The sequence below is a fragment of the Emys orbicularis genome, chromosome 7 (genome assembly GCF_028017835.1).
Source record: "Emys orbicularis isolate rEmyOrb1 chromosome 7, rEmyOrb1.hap1, whole genome shotgun sequence".
Classification (NCBI taxonomy): domain Eukaryota; kingdom Metazoa; phylum Chordata; order Testudines; family Emydidae; genus Emys; species Emys orbicularis.
The window spans coordinates 117,340,021-117,360,171 of NC_088689.1; the positions used below are offsets into that span (position 1 = coordinate 117,340,021).

A 20,151-nucleotide genomic window follows, 5' to 3' on the forward strand; every position below is an offset into this window, starting at 1 on the left:
GTTGGGGGGAGGTCAGGGCAGAGGTTCTGGGGTGTGTGTGGAGGTGCAGGGCACAAGGCTGGGTGTGGGGGGGTGCAGGGCAGAGGGCTGGGGTGTGTGTGGAGGTGCAGGGCAGAAGGCTGGGTGTTGGGGGGGACTCGAGGTCAGGGCAGAGGGCTGGGGTGCTTGGCTCGTGGGGGTGCTCCCAGCCCCCTGCCCTGAGCGGCTCACGGCAGGGGGCTGGGAGGGATATGCCCTGTTCCACCCCCTTCCCCAAGGCCCGTCCCTACCTCTCTCTGCCTCCTCTACGGAGCAGGGAGCACGCTGCCGCTCGGCTCTGCTCTGCTCCGCTCCCCCTTGCAAGGGTCGTCGCCGGCAGGGAGAGAGGGGAGGAGGAGGAGGAGAGGCCGGAATGCACCACGTTGTGGGAAGAAACGGGGGAGGGGGGAGCTTGGCTGCCGCAGGACCAAGCTTCTGCCTCCTGGCCCCACAGGGGAGAGCGGTGGGCGGGGGGGCTGAGTGGGGCGGGGGGCCGGGACCCCCCCCCGCTCTCCCCTGCGGGGGCAGGAGGCAGAAGCTTGGTCCTGCGGCAGCCAAGCTTCCCTCCTCCCCCTTCTTCCCCCAGCGTGGCGCTTTCCGGCCCCTCCATCCCTCCTCCTCCTCCTCTTCCTCTCACCGGGCAGGCAGCGTGCCACTCAGAATGGGCTCGCGTGCCATGTTTGGCACACGTGCCGTAGGTTGCCGACCCCTGGTCTATAATATATAACTAAACTATTGTATGTAAAGTAAATAAGGTTTTTAAAATGTTTAAGAAGCTTCATTTAAAATTAAATTAAAATGCAGAGCCCCCCCCCCCCCGGACCGGTGGCCAGGACCCAGGCAGTGTGAGTGCCACTGAAAATCAGCTCGCGTGCTGCCTTTGGCACGCGTGCCATAGGTTGCCTACCCCTGCTTTATACCATTAAAACACTAACTGTCAACATCACATGTCAAAATATACAAAGTAAATATCCTTAAACCAAACAAGAATAAGTTCTCAAGCAGCATTTCTCTTACTTTACCTATTTATAAATTTTGATTACCAATGGAAATATTTTTCGTCGGTTTGTGTGTGTGCGTATGGTGAAAGCGATGTATACGGACATTTGCCAATAAAAATCTAATCCTGGGAAGCCTACACATATAAATTCTTGTGTTTTCAATTAAATCTCTCTGTATGGTTTAATATACATTTCTTCCAGGGACAAAACTCAATTCCATCTTGTTTGTAAGGCCCTGATTGTGCAAACTGATCTGTGGGTGACAGCCCTGGGCCAATACAAATGCCCATGGACCTCAGAGATCCATCCATGTAAATCAGCTTGAAGGATTCAAAACTATATTTTATAAACAAACTAGATGTGATAGTAGGTTACTCAACTTCGTGACCTTAAAGAAATCTGGTTTTCATAATAATTTTAGCTTGGTTAGGTTTTAATTAAATTCCTATTCAATAATCTATTTGCTCCTAACTCTCAGCCTTTTGACCAAGTATAAGAAACATGTTTTATAAGAAGCTATTGAATGAATGCAGTCTAACATTTAAATGAAGTCTGTAACCATTTTCCTGTATTGATAGTTACTTGTAAGTAGTTATTGCTCTGAACTACTCACTATTATTAGTTTATTCATTAGTATATCATTAATTCTTTTGTTTTCTCCCTTAATCAACAGTTCAGGTTCTCCCACCTGTTAACTTCACCGTCACAGTCTCTGCACTAGCAGAAGTACTTTTGCAATGGAAACCAAACCCTGATCAGGAAAAGAATGACACTGTTAGATATGAGGTGGATATTATGACTCCTGAGTTGGACCCAGTAAGTGTAAAGTATGGCTAATACATGTTGGCTTAAATGTGCTATATCAAATTCAAACCCAAGATTTACTGATTAAGATATGACTTTCAGATACATTGGCTCATCAGATTTACTTTTGGCTCTGTGTCATAAACAAATATATTAACCGTTGGCCAGATCCATCTCTCTCTCTGCCTATGGGAACAACTCTGTTGCAAGGGAGATTAACCCCAGGAGATAGCAGGTGTTAGTACTGCTGTCACGCTTCCCAAGTAATTCTACTAAGTGAGGGCAGTTTTAATTTTTGGCCCGTTGGAGGCAGTCCGGGAGAGGTGTTGAATCAGCACTGCTTCTGGATGGTATAGTCCACCACTGATGTTACTGCATTTATTGCAGATTGACGCCAGTATATAGATAGTATTTGGGGCCATGTTTCACCAAAATTCTGTACATGGAAACCTTCATTTAACCCATTTCCAGTAGGCAATCCCCCATCTTAAGCAACACATTTGAAGTACCTTCATATGGTTTCAAATACCATATGATTTGAACTTTAGTTAAAGACCACCTTTGTTAGGAGATCTACCTTTGCTGGTTCCCTGAGTGAAAACCTAGGTCAGGTTTCATTGCATTTGAGACTAATAAATTGTTTATTTTTCAAGTTTGATACAAAGAAAACTTGCAGTACCTGTACGGCTGTGCTTCATAATGGTTTTTCTGCACGTATTCGGACATTGCTTCTCTATAACAACTCACAAATGGAAAGTAACTGGGTTACAGCTAAACTTCAAGCCCCACCAGGTAAGATGTGTTACGAACAAGGATTTAATTTTATGTTATGTTATGTTCTAGTCTGACAAGAAAGCATGAAAAGGATGACAGGTTAAAAACTTCAAAAGGAGACACATCTCCTGCTCTACATGGCATTGTTCTTATACAATAGTTTTGGTCCAGATTCCAATATCTTTATTCACACTGAATAGCATCTTACTCCTGATTATAACTTCATGACTTCATTTTGTCAATGGCACTACTTGTGGAGCAAGATACTATTCAATCTGAGTATGGGTATCAGAATTCGGCCCTCAGGAGTGACAACACATAAATTCCCAAGGAGCAGGAGATGGCTGAGATTTAGGGTATCAGTTAAGATTAGCCTGGTTTGGCCAATATAACTGATAAAGAGGAGGTGGAGTAGTGGTTTTGTTAGAGCAGGGAGTGGGCAGAAATATCATGAGGATGTGTAAGATCCTGAAATGAAAAGAACAGAAAGATGCATATCCTGGAAGACTCATTGGCTCAGGGGACTGGTAACAGAATAACAACCTTTTCCACCTGTAGTTACTGGTTGACTTTAAATTACTACTACTTAAAAACTGTTGAGAGGTCTGTGAAATAAGCTGGGGAATCCTGTTTGGTTTCTGGTGGAGCTGATTCATCATCACAGTTTTAACTAATTGTCTATCTATGCTGAAAGGACTGAATGGAGATGGGCACTATTTCTCAACCTTAGAAATGACCCCTACAGGTCAAGGTAGCGGCAATTTAGATGGTAGGGATGCATGTAGAAGGTTGCACTGCTGTTGTAAGATTTGATCCTGTAAATGGACTCGCATTCTTCTAAATCAAATCTAACCATCCACCCTTTGTTTTAAAAAACATACTCCCGTTTTAGGATTTTGAATTCTCCATGAGACAAGTCTGTAGCACTCGTCTCCTACAGAATTTTCATTTTCCCAATTGTCCTGCATTGTTTTCATTGTTGGCCTGGTATCCAGCAATATCAGCAATCAGAGCCTTGTGTTACAAAAAAGCTAAGCAAACAGGCCCCAGAGAATCATAGTTATCTCTATTGCTTCTTCTATCTTCTTTCCAATCTGTATCTGATTTCAATCTCTCTGCAGCTCTTGTCATCTCCATGCTAGCCAGACTCACTCTTGGAAGCCCTCAAGCCTGGAATACGTTCTACAGCTGCACAACTTTGATAATCCTTACAACAGAGTTCTTGAAAGACAGTAGCTGACATCATCTAATCCCCTCTTATTTAATAATTCAGTTCACTTCTGCTCTAGAGACAATTTAGACCAGCTCAAGTCTAAATACGCCAATTACATCATAAAGCCTGAAGGGCCGTGTTGTATCTGTTCTAGCCTGACTTTCTTTATGCAAACAGGTTCAACCAATTCTGCGGAAGAATGAAATGGAAGTGATTTTAAGAAGCTTTTGATGTTTGAAATGTTTATTTAGATAGAGATAGGTCTGTTTACACATGTATGTATGTATGTGTACTTGTCAGACATCATGCAAACTGCTTGAGAAAGCCTTATACTATTGAGCCTGATTCAAAGCCCTTACTAGTCAATGGGACTACGGAGAGGCTTAAAATTATGCATGTGTGTAGTATTAATTGGGCCTACAAATTTACCCTAATTGTGAGCTCAATTGTAAGAAGTGAGTGAAAGTTCAGAAAATGTCACAATAGCCTACAATAAATGTTGATGGGGAAAGATACAAAAGGGAGACAGAATTAGTTAAAAAGCCTACTGTTATAACTCAAGCACTGTGTTAAGATCATGCCTGGTAAACAAAACAAGTCTGGGACTGGAACTCAGTGAACCAAAAATGGTGTTTTGGAAATTAGACCTAATTGGCAAACAAAATAATGAGGCAATGGGCTATTCTGCCCATCATTCCCTTTTGGGTGCCTTAAAAGAAAAGACTTTAGTGTGTGTGTGGGGGGGGAAATCAAGCAGCAGCTGTCTGCCAACAACCAGTGACTGAAAGATGGGAGAACAGGAACAAGCAAGCTTCACCACCATGGCTTTCCTCCCTCCCTCGCCTACTGGAACCCTGGGGGATCCACTGTGACACCAGTGGGTCTTCGTTATCCTACTACCAAGAGATATTTTGAACAGACTCAGCCAAAGGGAGGGACCCAGATGCAGGGCCGGCTCCAGGATTTTGGCCGCCCCAAGCAGCCAAAAAAAAGCCGCGATTGCGATCTGCGGCGGCAATTCGGCGGAAGGTCCTTCGCTCCCAGTGGGCGTGAGGGACCATCTGCCGAATTGCCGCCGAATAGCTGGACGAGCCGCCCCTCTCCCGAGCGGCTGCCCCAAGCACCTGCTTGCCAAGCTGGTGCCTGGAGTCGGCCCTGCCCAGATGATATCACTACCCCCACTGGCTCTGGCTAAATCCTGGACACCGTCTGGGGTCTGAGACTGTGTTGTTTTCTTCCCTGCCTGTGTATCTTTTGCCCGCCCCACCTTATTTCTTTTCTTTCCTATCCCTCCTCATTTGCCTTCTATTTAATAGAAGTCTGGCTTAGCCAGCCAAGACTGCATATTTTTCCAGTATGTCTGTGAGCCTGTGCCTAGAGAGGCAGATAAAAGCAATGCCTAAATATTCCAACACTGGTACAAGTTTGCCAAGTCTTGGAGTGGCTGATAAGACTGTGCCATGCCTGTGTTTCTCCAGCAGTAAGGTTGCAAATGAGAGTTAACACCAGAGACAAAAGTTGCATTTTCTATCTTTCCTGTTCTTTTCTCTCCCCTTGTGTGTATTTGTCTTGTTTTGCCTTCTAGAAAATGGGATCAGACTTTAAAAAGAACAGCAACAGCAGTTCCAGCCCATCTCAACTAACTTTTTCTCTTTTCCCCAAAAATGACCATTTAAGAGACCATCAAAGATTTTTTTCCTTCTAAAGACTCTCTATAGGTAAAGGAAAAGGGAACAAGGGATGCTGTTAAAATGAAAGTCTTGCTTAATACTTTACATTTTAAATGCTTTAACTGTTTTCCCTTCTTTTCTCTATCTTTAATAATAGGTTAAAAGGTTTTTTAATGATGTGTTTGCCATAGTACTAAGCAGGCTGAAGTCTTTGGGCTGGTCCACACTAACCCCCCACTTCGAGCTAAGATACGCAACTTCAGCTACGTTATTCACATAGCTGAAGTCGAACTATCTTAGTTGGAACTTACCGCGGGTCCACACGCGGCAGGCAGGCTCCCCCGTCGACTCCGCGTACTCCTCTCGCCGAGCAGGAGTACCGGCGTCGACGGCGAGCACTTCCGGGATCGATCCGGGATCGATTTATCGCGTCTAGACAAGACGCGATAAATCGATCCCAGAAGATCGATTGCTTACCGCCAGACCCGGAGGTAAGTATAGACGTACCCTTTGTTTACCAAATGTGAAAGGTCATTTAAAACTGTTTAATGTTGGAAATTTACAGGGTCATGTTAACACCTTTAACTCTTTGGGCTGATATATAAGGCCCGACTTGAATTGTGGGACGAACTTTAAATAATTGCGGCTGAGTTGCGAATAAGACATGGAAAATCGTGGAAAAGTAATAATGGACCTTTATGAATAGCAGTAATTTGGAAAAGCCAAAGTAGACCTATATGTTTAAGAAAAATTTACTGGAACGATAGAACACTGAAGTATTATGTTATGCCTGCTAATATTTTTGATAACCAACCATTTTGCTGCAACTATATTACATGCATTTTAAAACAGTGACTGGTACAATTTAAAATTCAGAAGACTAAAAGTCTCAACACAACTGCTGTAGAAATCGAGTCCAGTCACTTTAGCCTTTTACAGGCATTGAATGGTAGTGCAGTATTAATTGCATAATCAAAATGTCTGCAAAATTGTGGACTGTGCAAAGTAAGCCAATTAAAATAAAAATGGCTTTGGAAGCCGCAAGCTCTGCAATTTCCGTACTATCGTGGATGAAGTAGGGCTGTACTCGTATAGACCATCAAATGTAGTATAACATGTGCTTAAGTGTTTTGCTGGAATGGGATTTAAAGAAATTGCTTCAAGTGAATGGGGCTAAGAGAAAATATTTTATAACTTTCTAAAACATTTCTAAACATTGTTTCCCATAACTGAGGAGCATATACAGAATACGTGGTGGTGTCTGGTGGTATAAAAATAACATTTGTAGTGTTTGGGATGAACTACTTCACCACTCATGAGAGAGACATCCCAATCTTGTATAAATATTTGATATATAGACAGATTAGATAGAATATATACATATACAAGGAACCAAAGATTGTAATCAATTGTATTTTATGTTATTTTATATTCATGAGTAATAAGAACATGCTAGTAAATATTTAGCACTTACAAATGCAACCTTTTATGTATTGTTGGTGCTAAAGGTGCTGTTGAGACATCAGTCACTAACTTGTCCTGTGTGATTTACATGGCCATTAATAATACTGCATCTCTTCATTGCACCTGGCTTGCTGGCAAAGAGGCACCAGAAGATACAAAATACTTTCTATTTTACAGGTAAGGGTCTGCTTCTATTTTTGCCCCTTGTTAGTTTCCTTAAGATAATAGTGTCTTACAAACTAATCTAATTTAGGTATAATAGCTACACTGAAGAATGCCAAGAATATAGTAAAGACAAATGGAAGAGAAATATTGGTTGCCGATTTTCAAACACTTACATAAAGACAAGTGAAATTGACGAAGTCGTCGTACACATTAATGGGTCAAGCAAGTACACTGCAATCAAACCTTTTGAACAGTTATTTAATCCAAATGCCATTGGTGAGTAAATATTTTTAGTTTTTACACATTAAAATAGCAGTATAACTTCTTAGATCTTGGTGAAATGTTTGCAGTGAAATCTTTAAAAAATCTGGTATAAAACTCAAACCTCCTCTGCATTTTGGTTTAAAGGTTTGCTGAAATTCCTTGGTGGTTTGAATGATCCATGGTCCAGTTTAAGATATGGGCTAGTTTAAGGTTTTGCATGGATATTTTCTGAAATTGGAGGTGTTAGTGTGGAACTAGGGGAAATATGATTTTAACTGTGTGATTTTAACAGTTAGGTTTAAATTCTAGGACAATAAAAAATAAGAGATAGAAATAACCTATTAGTTCATCTAATTTATCTGTCTGCCAAAGTATGGTTTCAGTATTTTTTTACTGCTTTATCCAGTCTAGTCTTAAATGTCCCAAGCAATGCAGCTTTTACCAGTTTTTATTATACAGTTTAACACATTTCATTGGAAGGAAGCTTTTCCTGATAGGTTAATTTTCCTTTTCTTAATGTCATCCCTTTAGTTTATACCCTCTTGATCCTCTTATATAATTCCTCTCCCATCTTAGTTTTTACAACCTTCACTTATTTATAGACATATCACATTTCCTTTCATATGTTGCTTAACTAAGAGAGACATATTTAACTTTTTAAACTTACATATTCAGTTTCAATGCTCTTCTCTGAACTTCTTGCAATTTTTCAGAAACTTTATGGTAGCATGGTGCCTGGAATACACTGAAGTATTGTGTTCCAGTCACCATATTACCAAAGGGATGTTGAAAAACTGGAAGGTTTTACAACACAGATGGACTCAGCAGGACATATAGAAGCACCTTTGGCACAGGAGAGGCAAGATTTGTGTGTGGAGGGCAGCCTCCATATACACAATTCTAGGGGGCATGATCCAACCCCTAAAATAAGGCAACATGAAATGATGTATGGTGACAAAAGCTTAGGGTGACCAGATGTCCCAATTTTATAGGGACAGTCCTAATATTCAGGGCTTTTTCTTATATGGTCACCTATTACCCCCCCCCCCCACACACACACTGTCCTGATTTTTCATATTTGCTGTCTGGTCATCCTACAAAAGCTGATGGAGGCTAAGGAGAAAAGGGGGAAAAGGTTATAGCAACAAGACCTATTTTGCATGAAAAAAAATCTCCTTACCTTCTCTTTGAGAATAATGAATTTTACAAGGGATGAAATAATTGAAAGGTTTTTTTTTTTAAAATCTTGTAAAGGGTTTTAATAAAGGAGGAGAGTTACTCCGTAATTGTTGATATATCAGTGGCTTTAGCTACTTTTCAGTATTTGTTTTTCCACTGATATATTCAGTTCTTTTAAACCCCTTCCTATCATACAACAAACTCAAAGTGAAACTCATGGGCTGTAAATTCAACCAGATCCAAACCATAGCCAAACTTTGAACAACCTCCTGCCAAGAGACTTGCTTTATTGGTAACACACTGGTATTTTATTCATTTTCTAGAGAAAGTGAATCCTCCCAGAAATGTCACCGTGTCTTTAAAACAAAACAACCTTCTGGTCACGTGGGAAATGCCAACTTCTTCTTTCATAAAGGAATGTTTTGAATATGAACTTAACATCTACAACTGGAAGACGGGTTACAACAAGGTAACTGCTTGTTAAAAGTTGAGGTATTCTATATAGAACTTGTCTATGAATTGTCTTTCTTATATGTCTAGAATAGGTCTCATATGTAATCTAGAGAAAAAGTCTTCTGGTTCATGGACATCTTTTGAGTTTCAAATTATTCATGTAACCAGAACTCCAACTACCATCCTCTAAAATCTACAGATCTAGTGTCAAATCTTAGTCCCACTGAAATCAATGGCAAAACTCCCACTGACTTTAATGGGGCTAGGATTTCACCCCTAATTTTTAAATCAGCTTTCTTTTACAGAGCATTTTTTCCCCCCCCCTACAATGAATTATACCCACATTATAGCTTGGAAAACACTACTGGAACAATTTAAAATGTTCATCAATTTTGGATGCTCATCTTGATGCATCCAGGTCCATTCTGTCAAAGGTACAGGTGCTCCCAAAACCAGTGAATACTTTTGAAAATTTTGGCCTGAATGAATTGCAGGTGAAAAATGGTGGATGTAATTAATTGTGGGTGCAAAATTGTGCCCACAAATATGGAGGTTTTGTGTGAAAATCAAGTCTTTGGCGTCCACCTGTAGGCTATTAAAACTAATTTAAAAGAAGAACAAACACAATAATCAATTTGTAACAATGCTTATATTTATGCCTAAAGCAAATATTGTAAATTTACTTCTGAAGTTTAGTAACTGTAGCAATTTAAGTGTTGTTGTCTTGACCTCATTAGTTTTAAGAAATCTATGACAGAGTTGTGTTGTTTTTAACAGACATGGGAAACGAAGTTAAATAGTTTCAGTTTAAGGATTGATGACGCCTGCAGATATTCCATACAGATAAGAGCTAATCATCAATCATGGTGTAGTGAAGGATTTTGGAGTGAGTGGACTGACTCTCTTTATATTGGTAAGAATCAAAATGTATTTGTTGTCTAATAGTTACTTTAATACATATGTTACTGAAGGCCAAATTCTGTTTAATCATGAGCATGTACAGCTACCATTAACTTCAATGGAAGCCATGCAAGTGTATCTGAGGACGTACATTGACTCTTTAATTGTTGCTACTACTTGCTATCTCTGGGTAGTCCAGAATATGGGTTCCATTCATAAAGAAACTTGTGGATAAATGAAACATTTGTTTGAAAGAACGCTTGAAAATAGTTTAGATCCCAAATTGAGGTTTTAATTAAAAGAATCAATAAAAACAGCTTCGTAAAAATAAACATGGTGTTGTGAACACAAATGTAATTGTATTGCTAATACAGTAACTCCTCACTTAAAGTCGTCCCGGTTAACGTTGTTTCATTGTTAAGTTGCTGATCAGTTAGGGAACATGCTCGTTTAAAGTTGTGTAATGCTCCCTTCTAACGTTGCCTGCTTTGTCTACTGCTTGCAGGAAGAGCAGCCCGTTCCAGCTAGCTGGTGGGGGCTTGGAACCAGGGTAGACCGGCAGCCCCCTATCAGCTCCCCCTATCAGCTCCCCGCTCCCCTAAGTTCCCCGTGCAGCAGCTGCCTGCAGTTCAGCTGTGTCCCTCCCCCCACTGCCATGTGCTGTTCCTGCCCTCTGCCTTGGAGCTGCTCCCCAAGACTCCTGCTTGCTGTGCGGGGGGGAGGGAAGGAAGAGGGGGGCTAATGTCAGGGTGTCCCCCTCCCCCCGCTTATCTTCCATAGAGCAGGGGGGACAGCCCAGGACTCAGGACAGAGGGAGCTTGCAGCCGCATCTCAGCAAGCTGATCTAATTAACAAGGCAGTGTACTTAAGGGAAATGCGCATATCTCCCTCCATTCCTGCTGCCTTGTGTAGAGAGAGAGTTAACCCTTGAGGGCTCAGCCAATTGCTAGTTCATCATTTAGCAGTAAGGGAAATATCCCACCCTCTGACTCTTCCACCTCAACTAAGCTTCACAGTCATCATCACTGTGTACCAGTATTAAATTGTTTGTTTAAAACTTATACTGTGTGTGTGTGTGTGCATATATATATATATGTATATATATATATATATAATATAGTCTTTTGTCTGGTGAAAAAAATTTCCCTGGAACCTAACCCCCTCATTTACATGAATTCTTATGGGGAAATTGGATTTGCTTAACATCGTTTCGCTTAAAGTCACATTTTTCAGAAACATAACTACAACGTTAAGTGAGGAGTTACTGTACATGAGACCCAGAAGGTGAAACTGACTGGTTCAAGTTTTAGAGCTGGTTGAAAAGGATTCATTGAACTACACCCACAACTCTCTTTGAAGTTAATGAGGGCTGTGCATGCTTGGCACCTCTGAAATCAGGGTCCTAGGGGAGTGTATAGAGCTCCCGCCTGCCTACTGATAGAATGTTGGCGCATTGGCTATGTCTACACTTGCAGAGTTTTTGCACTGTCAGTTTCAATGGTGATAGTGAACCGGTGAAAGAAAAGCGCTGGTTTGTGTACTCACTTACTTCCACAGGCATCAGAGAGTGTTTATATTTGCAGCACTTCCATCAACGATGAGAGCAGCTATTCCACACTGCAGCTCTCTCCATTTTGACGATGGGTCTTGTGCGAAGGGGGGGTTGTGATCGTGGGGCATCCTGGGTCCCTGCACAGCCTCCTCTCCCCAAACATTGATCAGCTCCAGTAGCTCAGCATTGCTCCAAGCAGAGGATCCTTTGCTCCATGGAGCAGGCATTGTCGCCTGGCCAGATGATAAGTGAGCACTTGCAAGAAAAGAGGAAGGGGAGTTTCAAAGTTCCCGGGGTTTTACAGGGGGAGGGGTGGATGTCTGTTTACCTGGCGTCACAGCAGCAGAGCTGCTGCCAGAGTGGTCACCTAGGCACTGTGGGACATCCTGTGGAGATTAAAAGTTGTGTAAACAGGAAGAACGGGTCTTCAGTTGCACATCACCGCAAAAGCATCACCGGTAAGAGCTGTATGCCTCTCGTGGAGGTGGTTTTCTTTTTGTGGTGAAACTTCTGAGTTTTACTGCAAAAAGTCATGGCCAAGTGTAGACAGTCCCATGGTTTTTGCACAAAAAAGGGACTTTTTCCACTTTAAATGGCAAGTGTAGACATGATTGGTGCAATACTATTTCAGAGAAATCAATGCCACCTCCTGAATCTACCTCTTGTAGTAATCTGCAGTGTCCTTAGGTGTCTCCATATAATTACTAGCCTGGGGCAATTTTGCTGTCCATGTGAAATATGACAAGATCCTAGCCTGAGCTGGCACAGCTGGGTCTGACATGCATCACACCTGAAGAAATCAGCATGTCCTGCTAGCTGTTTACTTCTTTAAATTTGACACATACCTGACACCCCCCCCCCCACCACCACACACACACGTGGGTGCTGGTGTGCTAATGTCAAAAGTCAAAGCAAATGGTGAGGTCACGTACTCCTTATTAGAAGTTACCTGAACTCCCATGGGATCTGTGAAGGTTAGTATCTTTGGAAGGCATTAATTTGCCTAGATCTGATCCACTTGATACTGCATTTCCTGATTGCTGAACATGTTTTCATAGAAGTAGCAGTTATCTTATCATGACACATTATTGACTGTTTGTACTCAGCCATCCCCTCTCACTCTTATCTTTGGAGTTATATTTCTTTACTTCCTGATTTTCTTTAAAAAAAAATGTTCTTCACTTTGCTCTTCACTTTACCAAACTCTTCAACGCCCTTATACCTCTTATCTAATGAACATTAATGTGTTAATCTGCCTACGTGGCTCTAATGAATTCGCTGGGTACCTTCACCCAGCTCCTGTAACAGAGTGTCCTTCAGAAATGGGGCCACAGCAATGCTCTGGTGCTGACCAAGCTCAGCTCACAAAATGAAGGAAGGCAGTATAGGCAGGGCCGGTGCTACCATTAAGGCAAACTAGGCGGTTGCCTAGGGTGCCAAGATTTGGGGGCACCAAAAAGCGGTGCCCCCAATTTTTTTTTTACAGCGTTCCTGGGCTGGGCTGCCGGCGACGCGCTGACACGTGCGTCTCAGACTCCCTCTCCCAGCGCAGCGGCTGCTCCATGCAATTATTGTCATTGCCGGCGGGGGCGGCGTGCTCGGGGAGGGGGCGTAGCAGAGGTGAGCTGAAGTGGGGAGCCCTGCGGCAGCTCCCCCCCCCGCCCTGAGGCACCCTCCCCCCCCGCGGCAGCTCCCCACCCCCCTGGCCCGGGGAGCTGTGCGGCAGCTCCCCACCCCAGCTCATCTCTGGGCGGCGTGCTCAGGGAGGAGGCGGAGCAGAGGTGAGCTGGGGTGGGGAGCTGCCGTACGGCTCCCCACGGGGGGGGGCACCTCAGGGCAGAGGGGGAGGGAGCCGTGCGGCAGCTCCCCACCCCAGCTCACCTCTGCTCTGCCTCCTCCCCGAGGGGGGGGGGCGCCTCAAGGCGGGGGGGGGGGGCGGGGAGCTGCCGCAGGGCTGGGGGCGGGGGCGCAAGGTGGAAGTTTCGCCTAGGGCGCGAAACTTCCTTGCACCGGCCCTGAGTATAGGGCTGCTTACATCGGCCCTACTCTGTTTCCATGCTGCGGAAATTTTCCCCAGCCCTTCGTGACTCATTTATAGGTCCTATAAGCCAGTGGTTCTCAAACTTATTTGATTGCACCCCCCTTCTTTGTGTCTGTAGTAGTTTACAACTCCCCCTGCCCCGCTCCTGGCCCACAAGTACATATATGGCCACCTTAGCTCTGAAGGCAGAGTGGGGAGTAGTGGCTGCTGGCAGGGCGTCTAGCTCTGAAGGCAGCACCACCACCAGCAGCAGAGCAGAAGTAAGGATGGCAATACCATACCATGCCACCCTTATTTCTCCACTGCCTTCAGAGCTGGATGCCCAGCCACCAGCCGCTGCTCTCCTAAAGCTTCTCACCCCCCTTCCCCGGAATACATTCCACGCCCTCCCAGTTTGAGAACCTACTGGAGCCGGGGTCAAAATTTGCCACATTCACAATATCTGAGTTGCCATGGTTAAGGCCCTGTGTTAAGTTCTTTGAGCTGCCATTAGCTGGGCCCTTACTTCTTATTTGAAGTATGAGGAAATACTGCCTTGTCTCAGGTAACACACTGTGGAAACTTTGGCAAACGTTGAATCTGCAGAGGATAACTGGGTAAATCTTAGTCTGCTTGTCTGTGGAGAACTTATTAGACCTGATCTAGCCTACGACAATGAACTATTTATGCGTCAAGTGAGTCTGCGGCGACAAACTGGTTTCACATGTGTTTTGCAGAACTTGAACTTGCAACCTCATACGTTGCATCACTAATTAATTGCAAACATGAAACATATTCAAACTGATGAAAAAACTAAAAATGTATTTAGATGTCTCACCAGGATCATTCACTTAAAACCTAAAAATAACCCAATGAAATTCCCCACAACAAACTGAATTCAGTTTCAGTTAAGGTTGCTAGGTTTCGCTTATTTACAATCAGAAATTTGTATTCCTGATTTCTGCCTTATCTTATGGCTCTTTAGGATCACGGGCAGCCAAAATAAGACACAGAAGCTTCAGGGCTACTCTACTCTGTGCTGGGAACCAGGAATAGCTCACTCCAGTTTTAGGACTAAGAAAATGTAAATGCATCTTAGGGCCACTTTCCACCCCACCCTCCCAGTCTTGTACTGAGCCCAGCTTGGCCTCAGACCTCATTTTCTTGGAAGTATAATTGTAACCAGAATTTAAAAAAAATCTATTTAAATCAATGGCGGTAATTAATATGCACAATGTTAGCCCAGGTCACTGAGCTGCAATGGCACAGGACCCAATCCTGCAATCGTTTCTCATGTGAGCACTCCATACCCACAAAAGTAATCCCAATGACTACAGGGAGACTACTCACATAAGATCTGCAGGCTTAGACACTTAGTCCTTCATTCCCCAGAAAAGAATCTGTTCCAAAGGTGCATATTATTTCTTCTTGAAACCTGAGCATTGTGCTGCTCACCAATTTATGTCCTTTCAATTATTCAGTGACAGTCATTCTGTCACCTCGATATAGGCCTTGTGCCGTTCTCATAGACATACGAGGGGGGAGGGGGACGGGGGGAAACTTTAAAATCTAAATGTTCAAATGTAAATGTTTTCTTTATATAGCTCAGAGTGGTGAAATGTGACATTAAGAATACCTTTGTGGAATAAGAACATTGTCCTTAATGTAATAGGTGTTTCTGCCCCCAGGCAGTTGGAGCAGTGACATTCTTCCTGAGGGAGGATAAACAACAGACTTCAAAGAAAGATCGGTGGTCTCACCGCATGTTTTATTGGCCATGGCTATTAAACCAGGAAAATCCAACTCCTGGCTTGAAAGGATTAATATAAATAACTGAAGGGTAGTTTAACGGAAAACAAGTTCTTTGTGACCACGATTATAAGCAAACTGTCTCTTTATTGCAGACTCAGCCATATTTGCCTGTTGTGTGAAATTGCACAACTCACTATGTTAACATAGCAGGGTGCACTGTACTGATAATGATTGTGGCCTTGATTCATGCCAGTTCTTAGCTCGCTTTCTTTCTTCTACGCATACGTTGAAACCTAGCCAGGTGGAAGAAGTTCTTAATGCTGAATTTGCTACAGATTGTTCCCCAGTCATAAGTATAAAATATTTTATATGGAGAGATATAAATTGTGATTCAGTTACATCCATCTAAACCCACTGAATGAAGTAAGCTTGGTTCCAAGGGCTTATCTATTAGAAGAATTTTTCCCAATGTGTTTTTTCTAAAGGAAAAAATCTCACCATTTTTTTTTTTTAATCTAGGAGAAAACCAGCCAAGGACTCCATTAGACTCCAAGGCCTACACGGTTCTCATTGCACTTATAGTATTCGTATGTTCCATGGCATTGCTTATTGCTATAATATGCAGAAAGTAAGTATTTTTGATTAGACAATAACTAATTAGCATAGATTAAATTTGCACGAGGAATCATTAAATGAATTATTCTGTACTCAAAGGGCTTTTATTTTGGTATTAAACATGATTAATACAAATCAAGAATATTGATTAAATGATCAAAGTTGTTCAGTGAATTTGAGGAAATTTAGGAGAATGCTCAATTTAATCTCAAATTCCAAAGCCATGTGTTGAAAGAGGGACTGAAACGGTCTCAGTGTGAGATGGACTGTTGGGAAGCTACCTTATCTACTTTGCTCAGTCCTCACTAAGATGGACCCTGCTGGCCATTTATCTCCACAGAAGAATGCCACCTTGAGACCCAACAAAAGCTGCTAAGAGAAACCATCTTTTATGGTTAAAGACAAAGGCCAGTATTTTCAAACTTGTGGTCTAAAACCAGGCACCTGAAATCCATCTTTAGGCACCTGTACATTTGGCCTGATTTTCACTGACTTCACTGGGAGGCAAAGGTGCTCTGCACCACCAGAAAACCAAGCCAGTATTGACTCAGACCCTTAGCATTTAACTATTCTCTAGGGCTGGTTTGGCAAGTATTTTATAGCAGCTTCTTTTTAATATTAGGGCCCAATGGATGCCCTTGTAGCCAACCTTCCAAAGACATTGTGTGAACAAAGCCAGAAATATTTTGGATTTCAGTGGCAGTATCCAGAAATCAAAGAAGAGAATCATAAATCAATGATGAAGTCAGTTCATCAATGGTGATTCAAAGAATCAATAATGTAATTACAAACTCCTCTTCCTAAGAGATATATCAAGCAGCAACCATCAGGTTCACAATAAAAATGCTCCCAGTAATTTAAGCACTGACCATGAATCCACTAACTGCCTGTTAATTTCTTTAATGGCTCCTAAATTAGTTGCTCACCTGATGAGTCCTCAGCTGATTTCCTTCCCACAAAGTTTCTTTTGTCAAACTAAAAGCACAGGTTGTGAAAAGAATCACTTTGGGTATGTCTATACAGCTCACGTTAAAGCGCTGCTGTGGTAGCACTTTAATGTGGCTGTGTAGTCGCTGTTCCAGCGCTGTAAAAAAGCCACTTCCGTGAGGGGAATAGCTACCAGCCCTGGGAGCACAGCTCCAGTGCTGTAGCACTGTCTACACTGCCACTTTACAGCGCTGAAACTTGCACCGCTCAGGTGGGTGTTTTTTCATTGTGTATATTCCCAGTACAGAGTTAATTCGGGAGTTGGCCTTAATTTCCCTCCTATCAACACACAAAACCCTCCTATCCAGATTTCACAGGGACTTAAACCTGGGCTAGCTGGTATGGCTGGAGGTGTGGGTTAGAATTCCAGTTCCACTTTCACCCAGGCTGGTAATCCACCCACTCTGCAATATGGACACAGGCTCACTCATTTGAGTGCTGATAGTTCTCCATTACCTTCCCACAATTCCCCTTTTGTGCCCAGGACAGACATGTTCTCTCACAATTCACTGGGAAGGAATTAAAGAGTAGGTCATCTTACTTCAGCTCAACGAACATGGGATAGGCTTCTGAAGTCCTAGCCACACACATGCACGAGTGCAGCACCAGTGAGGTATGTCTACACTGTGATAAAATCCTGATGGCGCCAAGTGTCGGAGCCCAGGTCAATTGACTTGGGCTCAGGCTGTGGAGCTAAAAATAGCATGTTTGAGCTTGGTCTGGAGCCTAGGTTCTGAGACCCCCACGAGGCGGGAGGGTTAAGCCTGAACCCCAACATCTACACTGCAAATTTTATAGCCCTGCAGTCCAAGTCAACTGACCCAGGCCAGCTGTGGCTGTGCAACAGGTCTTTTATTGCAATGTAGACATACCCAGTAACTAGGGTAGGGCTTTGCAGTGTGGCTGCTCACACTTGGGCTGGGACAACATAAGTGCTCAGACCAGGTGCCAATCTGTGCTGTGAAGATATTCCCTTTGTGGTACAAGTAACTCACCTGCCAAGACCTGAAATGATAGCAGCATGTACAGCAGTACTATCTCCAGTCAGCTCTGTCCCATTCCTTAGCTGGCTCCCCAGCTGCCTTACCCTGAATGACTCTAGCTGAACCACACTTCAGGGGGTGCCAGGCACATTCCAAATCATTTTGTGACGCCGTGTTCAAAATAGGATGCAGAATGTTCCATCTTTTCTCCTTGGTAAGGACGAGGAAGTGTCTAGGTCCCCTGAGAAATCTCTTTCTTAGGCACCCTCTTTCTCCCCCATTCCCAATGATTCCTTGGCCAGACACCTCAGGCATAAAGTTATAGCGCAGGGGTTCTCAAACTGGGGGTCGGGACCCCTCAGGGGGTCACGAGGTCAAAACATGGGGGGTCGTGAGCTGTCAACTTCCACCCCAAGCCCTGCTTTGTCTCCAGCATTTATAATGGTGTTAAATATATTTAAAAGGGTGTTTAATTTATTAGGGGGGTTGCACTCAGAGGCTTGTGATGTGAAAGGGGTCGGCAGTAAAAAAGTTTGAGACCCACTGTTATAGCCTGTACAACAGTGAAAAGACTTCAGTGTGTTTTCAGTATTCCAAGTCTTCCCTTTTGTGACTTGTAATTTTCATCATCACGTCACTAAATAATTAGCTAAGCACAAATATGTGCTTTAACATTTACCTTCTGAGGCAGTAGCCGTTTTAGCCAGGGAATGTCTACCAACTACAATACTGCATGATAGTCATGGAAGACTTTGAAGGAGCTATCTGTGGGGTATAATTAAGTGCTCAAGTGGGAGACATAAAAGGGAATAAATTAGTAGCAGAAATTTACTTTAGACAATTTGATCAGAAGGAATGTGGGATAAAAAGAGCTTTTGAAAAGGGCAAAGTGATGGTAATGGAAGAGTTCAACCAACCAGATGAACTGAGACAGTGGTCATAAAATAAAAGGATCAGTAGCTTAGTGGGGATAGTACAGGACTGCCTCTTCCTTAAGCAGCACATAACAGAGTGAAACAGAAACAGGCAGTTCTCATCTTGACCCGAACCAACACAGATGAAAGTGGTGCAGATGTAATGCTAGCTGAGCATCTAATCAATAGAGATTACCCTAATTGTTGCACTGGTTTTAAACCAGTGTCATTTCACTTAAATCATACCAGCATGTGATGGAATGGACAATTAGGTCATGTATATTAAGGATATAATTTTGTCACGGAGATCACAGGATCATGTCTGTTCTGGGCACAAAAGGGGAATTGTGGGAAGGTAGTGGAGGACTATCAGCACTCAAATGAGTGAGCCTGTGTCCATATTGCAGAGTAGGTGATTACCAGCCTGGGTGAAAGTGCAACATTGAGCCTCAGCATCAAAGTTGGGTGTAAGGATCTTGATATGGTTCCATAGGGGGTTATAGGATTTTAATCTTGTTTTTGGCGGGTTCTGCAGGTCATGGTGCTGTGGGATTCTCGTATTTGACATGATTAAGAAAGTGAAATAGAGCTTTTTTCTGAGCAGACACTATAGATTTTCATTTTGGTGATCAAACACTGTAACTGAGACTCTGATAAACTCAACCTAAGCTTTTGAGTTACTTCTCACTGTGTTTCTGTGGGGACTGACCTGTTTAGCCTTACTTTGTTTTATTTATGTTTATGTATAACTGTGAAGATAATGTATGTGGATTATAAAGTAGCCTCATTATAATGCAGAAATTGTTGTTCTTATTTTTCTTTAGCGTTATAAGTTTTTATAAAGTTAGTAGTTGAGAATTAAGTTAATTCCTTACAATTGGTTTGGGGAGGTTGAGCCTGTGCAAGCCTTGCTGAAAATCTTCAGGAACTGAATTCTGGGTCTCCATGTGCTTTCCTAGGGGAGATGGGTTTTTGAAAGCACTGGAGAAGGGAAGTGAAGTAAACTCTAGCCCACCCACCCATACAGGCCACATGGGCTTTTACAAAGCAGAAGCCCTGTCTGCTTACCCTCAGTGGAGTCCAGCTACAAGGAACCTATTGCGCATGTCCCAAACTACACCCAATTTCAGGAACTTCTGGGTGTGGCGTGCTAATTTTGCATTTGCCAAGCACCAATGACCCAGTCATTCCTAAACCCCCACCTCTTCCCCATAGATCTCTTAAAGAGATCTTTCTCTGTTAGGCACATGGGTTACCTGCACCATCCCAGGAGCTGCACCATCCCAGGAGCACCTCAGAGAACAGATTATGACACAGAGTCACATTCCCTCCCCCTTTCCCTGGGAAAAGCATAAGTTATTGCATTCTTTTTCACTGAGCAGCACTTCACTACCCACTGTGTGCTAGGTCAGCTGTTCTGGCC

At 43.0% G+C, this 20,151-nt stretch overlaps 1 protein-coding gene across 7 annotated transcripts in view; it reads left to right on the forward strand.

Moving 5' to 3' along the window:
- IL5RA (interleukin 5 receptor subunit alpha) overlaps positions 1 to 20,151 on the forward strand; it is a 33,713-nt gene that overhangs the window by 8,635 nt on the left and 4,927 nt on the right. For all 7 annotated transcript variants that reach the window (XM_065407170.1, XM_065407172.1, XM_065407175.1 and 4 more), the window contains 7 exons: positions 1,693 to 1,835; positions 2,477 to 2,615; positions 6,989 to 7,121; positions 7,198 to 7,385; positions 8,876 to 9,021; positions 9,783 to 9,918; positions 15,749 to 15,857. In XM_065407170.1, the coding sequence (XP_065263242.1) occupies positions 1,693 to 1,835; positions 2,477 to 2,615; positions 6,989 to 7,121; positions 7,198 to 7,385; positions 8,876 to 9,021; positions 9,783 to 9,918; positions 15,749 to 15,857 (994 nt within the window). The remainder of the gene's footprint in view (positions 1 to 1,692; positions 1,836 to 2,476; positions 2,616 to 6,988; positions 7,122 to 7,197; positions 7,386 to 8,875; positions 9,022 to 9,782; positions 9,919 to 15,748; positions 15,858 to 20,151) is intronic.